The following is a 7,271-nucleotide window of genomic DNA, read 5'->3' as shown; positions in this document are numbered from 1 at the left end:
AACCAATCTACTATTTTGGACAAGTTCAGGGAGCTGGTAATGTATTAGACCTACATTAAATCATTTTGTACGGATCATGATGTGATAAATTACAGCATTATAAAACTGTTACTACAATTAAGTTTTTAAGGCTCAATCAAACACCAAAAGTAGTCTTGCTATGGTCATTTGCCCACTGAATTTGTTTAAAAGGTTGGTCTTCTGAACTTTCAAATTATCCGGATAACTCCCTGAACTTGCATAAAATATTCAGTTAATCTCCTGAACTTGCATAAAATGTAATTAATTGATAACTTGGTCACAAAAAAAATAAATTAAATGCAAAAGGTGTATTTTCCAAGTCTTAAAAAAAAAATAAAACAACCAAAATCAGGATATATGTTTCTAATATTAGAAAAGACAAATTTATAAACCAAGTTAAATGTTTTATTCAACATATAACACATGTTGTATATAATATAATTTAGCATTTATGATAATAGTAAATTAAAAAGATACACTTATATAATTTTTCAATTTTACATACATTAAATCAGTTTGTACGGATCATGATGTGATAAGTTACAGCATTATAAAGGGCTAATTACAAATCTAGCCCAACTAAAAGGGTCCATTTACATATCTAACCCACATTGCTTCAATATCACCAAATTAGACACTTTCATCCACTTTGGACAAGAATACCCTTATTTCAATTCATCTTCTTTCTAAGATTCTGAACGTCTTTCTCGTCATCCCAAACGGGCGAAAAGACGGTGGTTTATAGAGAGAAGAGATTTTGTTTCGTTCAACCTTTGAAGAACTAGTGTTTGCGGAAGAGGATTAGGAAGGAAATCTTAAAAAATAAGAAAGAAAAAAAATCTAACAATTGAACTGCTGTGATGTTGCATTTGTGACGAATTCGTCGCAAATGCGACAACGGTTGTCGCATTTGCGACGAGATGCGACAGCTGTTGTCGCATTTGCGACAAAATGCGACATGAGTTGTCGCATTTGCGACAAAATGCGACAACGATTGTTGCATTTGTGAAGTGGTGTCACATTTGTGACGAAATGCGACAAATTCATCATAAATGCGACAACAATGGAGGAAATTGACGGAAAATGGTGGAAAATAGAGGAAATTGAAACAATATCATTACAGATGAAGAAAGAGGCAAGACTAGCAAGAAAAACATGTATATAAGCTAAAAACATACCATTTCTACGGGAAATTGAACATAATACTTCAATAATCACTAACGATTGGTATCAGAAATTGAAGAACATGAACAGAAGAAGAAGAAGAAGAAGAAGAAGAACCAATCGAAGAAGAAAGAAGAAGAAGAAGAATCGAACGAAGAAGAAGATTCGATCGAAGAAGAAAGAAGAAGAAGAATGGATCGAATAGAAATATGGATATTCTTGTCCAAAGTGGATAAAAGTGTCTAATTTGGTGATATTGAAGTAAAGTGTGTTAGATATGTAAATGGAAAATTTTAATTGGGCTAGATTTGTAATTAGCCCTATTATAAAACTGTTACTACAGTTAAGTTTTTAAGGTTCAATCAAACACCAAAAGTAATTATAATCTGACAGTATTATTACTAATTAACTAAATTATTGATTTTATTATAGCTAATAAAAATTACTTTTTTTTTTCTGAAAGCAGCTAATAAAAATTACTTAAATAATCGAACCTTCTTTATGGAAAATAAAAATGCCACGTGGCTCACAATATTTGACCATAATTATCATCACTCCAGGACACGAAACACCATAGAAAAACCCTCTTCCCCAGTGGGCCCCACTTCCCCCCTCTCTCTTTTCTCTGTCCGAAAAGTCTATGGTTTGATTCTCACGCCATTCCCCCACTCTCCACCTCCTTTCTCTCATTTATATACCACCACCTCCTTCTCCTCTCAGCTTCACTCACATCTCATGCCCTCTCCCTCCTCCTCCGGCGCTTCTTAGCCACCGCGCCGCACCATAAACCCCCAAATTACTTTTCACACTTCCACTCTCAATTTCAATCCAATTCAGTTCAATTTCAATTCAATTCACCATGGATAAACATAAGATCGTCTCTATATCCATGTTTCTCCTCCTCGGATCTCCCTTCGCCGCCGTAGCTCAAACGTCTCCGGCCGACCAAACAGATCCTTACGGCTACGCTCGTGTTACTCCTTCCATGGCGATCATCATCGTCGTGTTAATCGCCGCGCTTTTTTTCATGGGATTCTTTTCAATTTACATACGTCACTGCTCAACTACCGGAAACGGAGCCAGCGTGAATCCGACAACCGCAGCGCGTTCTCGACGTGGTACGGTGGCGCGTGGTCTTGATGCTGCCGTGATTGATACTTTTCCGACTCTGGTTTACTCCGAGGTGAAAGGGCTTAAGATAGGAAAAGGCGCGTTGGAATGCGCTGTTTGTTTATGCGAATTTGAAGATGATGAAACGCTGCGTTTAATACCTAAATGTGATCACGTGTTTCATCCTGAGTGTATTGATGCTTGGTTAGTTTCTCACACCACGTGTCCGGTTTGCCGGGCTAATTTAACGCCTCAACCCGATGACCCGATTGTTCAACCCGCTCAGCCAACCATGGAGTCGGACATCGAAGCTCAAAACGGCGGCGTAGAGGACTTATCACAGCCGGAAGTGGAGGTGAACGTGGAAAATGCAGCGGCGGAGCCTGAGGTTGTAAGTGTGGATAAAATTCTGAACAGGAACCGTACACGTGGATCGAGATCTGGTAGGCCACGTAAGTTTCCGAGATCACACTCGACGGGTCATTCTTTGGTTCAACCGGGTGAGAGTACTGACCGGTTCACTTTGAGATTACCGGTTGCGGTTCGGAAGCAGATAATGAACCGGGAACTGCAACGGACGATGAGCATGGTGGTTTTCACTAGGGATCAGAGTTCAAGGAAAGGGAATAAAACCGGAAACGATGGTGGAAGTAGCCGGGGGAAGAAAAAGATTGACCGAGATCAATTAGGAACCAAATCGGACCGGTGGGGTTTAAATATGTCAACGCCGTTTTTTGCAAGAGCGTCGTCGTTTTTGACTAGAGCGTCGTCCTCTATTAGGTCGCCTAGAGTGGCTGCCAGCGCCGGAGAAGGAACTTCGTCTCGGCCGGTTGGACAAGATGTTGACCCGAGCCGTCCTCCGGTTTAAGTTTTTTTTTTTTTTTAATAATATGTGAAAAATGTTTATACACTACCATTTTTTTTTTCTTTTTTGTATTTTTAATATTCAATCAATTTTTTTTTTCCACACGCTGTATAATATGACATCCTTAATAGAAGAGGTCAAAAGTTCAATAGAGATGGAATTCTATTTTGTTCAAATAATTAGTAAATATTTCATTAAAAAAAAAAGTGATAAAGTAGAGCAATGTGAGAGTGACAAACTGTTGCAATTTCTATTTGGTTTGAATGGTTACGAGCATCAAATGAAGTTACGAGCATCAACTGTTCACTCTCGTGGAAATTTTTTGGGTTTAAGGGCAACCATGGACAACATAATGCCTGGCGCCATGCAATGTCCGATAAATTAAAGCCTTATAAGACAATAATAAGTGAATGGTACTTCGCCCTTCCTATCAAAATGTAATCACATATCGGTGGTTGTTTCAAACGAAACATAAGGTGGACGGTAGTATAAGGCTCGATTGGTTGCACGAGGCTTCCTCAACAATTTGGCAATGACTACAATGATTTTACTCTTGAAGTGAGTGACTCAAAATCTGTAAGGACTGAATCTATCTTTCTTCTCGGTTGTGAGTTAGCCTTCCACTTAGTGCGCTTATTCATCCAGTGTGAGCTTTGCGAGGGGATCCTTTCGATTGATGTTGGTAATTTGTGTAATAGTTAGTAATTCTACTCTCTAATAGAGTTGGTAGTTCTGCACTCATATTGAAACAGAATGGTTTCATCTTCCTTCATCGATTGGTTATTCCTTTCTGTTCGTATGTCTTTTTCCAATTTCGGTCTCGTTTAGTTTACAAGATTGAAGTGCCAATTCCCCTTTGAACCAAACCCTCGATTCAATTGTTTTCCAAGAATGTTGAGCCGGGTATGTACGTCATGTATCTGGGAGAAATTTAAAGGAAAGAAGAGCTTTCGGTTTTTTACACCATGTTTTGGTCTTGCACCTGCTATTTAAATAGAAAAAATTGATACATAATATATCATACATATACATAAATCAGTTCTTGCACTGCATATTCTCTTTAAAATTTTCTTGGATACATTATAGACATAAGTTGACATCTCGTAATAAATTCAACGGCTCTTTTTCTATCCCTCTAACAATCAGTGACTTTAAAAGACTATACTATAAGGCTCTTGCATTTTCAGTGAAGCTCAGTAGCATATTTCACGCTTTTGGGGCTTGCAAACTTTCAGTCCCGTGGTGAAACCTACCATCATTCGTGTCATTTTTGCACTTGCAGCAACACATAATTGGTTTATCAATCAATTAGATGTTTCCAATGCATTTCTACACGGGTATTTGACAAAAACCATCTACATGAAACAACTACAAGGTTTCAAAGTCTGATAAACCAGATCATGTGTGTCTCCTGACCTCGCGAATGATTCACTCGTCTTAAGATCTTTTTCCACACCTTGGATATCTGGTACAGACAACTCTCTCTTCATTAAACACACCAGCACAGATAAAATTTTCATTTTATGTCATGTTGATGACATCCTTATAATAGGCACTTATCCCTCAATTATCTCCCACATTATTTGTATAGAAGCACACTTTGTGCATTACAATATCTCACCCTCATTCGCCCGGATATTACATTTGTTGTGAACAAATTATGTCAATGTTTACATTATTCTAGTGATGAACATTGGAACTGGGTTAAACAAATTCTTCGTTATATTCATGATACTAAGAATCTTGGCATTTTGTTCTCCATTGCACCTATCACGACAATTCACTGTTACACAAAAGTGATTGGGGTGGCTTCCCTGATGATCGCCAATCCACATGTGCCTTTTGTATTTATCTTGGAAAAAGTCTGATCTTTTGGCACATTCGTAAGCAACCAACCATGGCTCGATCATCCACTAAAAGTGAATATAATGCAATGACTAATGCCACGACTGAGTTGCTTTGTCTTCACTCACTTCTGTAAGAGCTTCGTTTTTCCATTCCCCGCCCTGTTCAACTCTAGTGTGACAATATGGGTGGCATCTACCTTACAGTTAATCTGATTTGTCATGCACGCACTAAGCACATTAAGCTTGACTATTACTTTATTCACGAGAAAATATTATACACGTTTTATTCATTCCAATTGAGGATCAAGTAGCTGACATTCTTATCAAGCCTCCGTCTAGTGTTTGCTTCCCAACTCTCCGTCATCGTTTTCGACTCTATTCGCGACTTCGACTTGAGGGAGACTTTTAGTAATCAGCTGAAAATTACTACTAAATGTAGGTTGCATAAGAATCTAATACGTAATCGTTGTTATAAAAACCGATATATAAGGACTAATTGTTCTAGAAGAATGAAATATATTTTTTTTCTCATTTTTTGCATTTATAATAAAACTAGCTATAGAGAATTTAGAAAGAGATAATCATGTAAGTAATAATGAAGTGTTTATAACATTTTAATTGTAGTAGATGATAACATTTCCTCCACATCAGTACATTATATCATGACAACAAGGAACTTCTTACTCAATATAGTTCATGTCCTTTTTTAGCTCAATTTTATATGGAAAGGGGGTAGTGATTTAAATATCATTATGATACAAATAGAAAAAACACATTTAAATGAGCTTAAACTTCTATATTTTATACATCAAATATCTAATTAATTTTATGGATTTTTAATAATAATTAACCTTTTATTATTAATTCTCTTTACCATTGTACTCCACATTGATTGCATCAAAATTGTGTAAACACTATTTTAAGTTGCTGACTTCAATTATTATTTTTTATGTAATGTGTTATATAAGGCTTAATCATGAATTTATCCAAATAGCCCTTTTAACTTGATAAAATATTCAGTTAGCCCTCTAAATTTATATAAAATGTAATCAATTGATCACTCGATTGTAAAAAAAAAAAAAAAGTAAGTTTAAAGGACTAACTAAATATTTTATACATATCTCAATCACATTATTATTAAAAACAAATTATAAAAAATAAAATAAATAATTAAAAACCTTATGCATGCGAAATGAGAAATATGAAGCAAGTTGGAAATATAATATCTAAAATGATTTGTGGACTTGTGAAATTGGAAAGGATAGTATGATAGTTTATCCTTTGAGAATACTACAATATGATAAATACTTATTTTCCTGCCCAAACAAACACTGGAAAATCGGAAAAATATTTTCCTTATTCTTTGAGAATATTACAATATGACAAATATTTTTCCCTCACTTATTGCCTAAGCTAAGAGTTAGGTGCTGTTTGATAAAACTGAAAATTAAGTGCTGAAAAATTAAATGCTGAATTTTAAGTGCTGAACATTATAAAAGCTGAAAGTGTTAATCTGTCAAACTGTTTGGTTTATATTGAAAATTAAGTGCTGAATATTATCAATCTGTTTGATAACTTTAATACGAGAAAATATAAAATACTAAATTGGACAACTTTATCCTTTTATATATAGGGTAAATAATTTATTGGTCCTCTATCTTTTACCTAACATACTGTTTAATCCTCCTATTTTGAGAAACATATTATAAGATCCCTATCTTTTGTTATTGTTAACTCTTTGGTCCTTCTATCTATTTTTTAGACTTTTAACCGTTATATTTGGCATAAACAGATAGACGGAAAATAACATATTAATAATATGGTTGTCCTGAAAGCTGAGATATGTTCGGTTAAAAATCTAAAAGAAAATAAACAAATGGACCAAATTGTTAATATTGACAAAATATATGTACTTTATAATGTGTTTTTTAAAATAGAATGACTAAACGGCATGTTACGTAAACAAATAGGGACTAATAAATTATTTACCCTTATATATATATATAATTTTATCCTTTAATATTTATCCAATCATTCTAAAAAAAATGGACAAAATATTATAAACTCAAATGAAATGAAACTATATAAAAAAAAAATTAGGAAAAGGAAAGTGGAACACGTTTAATTGTAGGGTAGGATAGTAAATTGGTTGAAGAACAATCAACTACCTATAGCTTACCGTGTTAAGCACAAATTTTAAGTTAAAATTTTTTACTTATCCTTTTAAGTGAAATTTAACTTAATTTAATAATTTAAATGGTTTA

At 34.7% G+C, this 7,271-nt stretch overlaps 1 protein-coding gene across 1 annotated transcript; it reads left to right on the top strand.

Moving 5' to 3' along the window:
- Nucleotides 1-1,862: 1,862 nt before the first annotated feature.
- LOC136206026 (E3 ubiquitin-protein ligase ATL6-like) lies at nt 1,863-3,262 on the top strand. Its single transcript, XM_065996922.1, has one exon. It carries the CDS (start codon nt 2,045-2,047, stop codon nt 3,161-3,163), a length of 1,119 nt encoding a protein of 372 aa, XP_065852994.1. The 5' UTR covers nt 1,863-2,044; the 3' UTR covers nt 3,164-3,262.
- Nucleotides 3,263-7,271: the final 4,009 nt, after the last annotated feature.

This window comes from Euphorbia lathyris, chromosome 9 (genome assembly GCF_963576675.1).
Source record: "Euphorbia lathyris chromosome 9, ddEupLath1.1, whole genome shotgun sequence".
In the NCBI taxonomy this organism is placed as follows: domain Eukaryota; kingdom Viridiplantae; phylum Streptophyta; class Magnoliopsida; order Malpighiales; family Euphorbiaceae; genus Euphorbia; species Euphorbia lathyris.
Note: the sequence above shows the minus strand (reverse complement) of the source record. Positions and strands in the feature narration are given on the sequence as shown.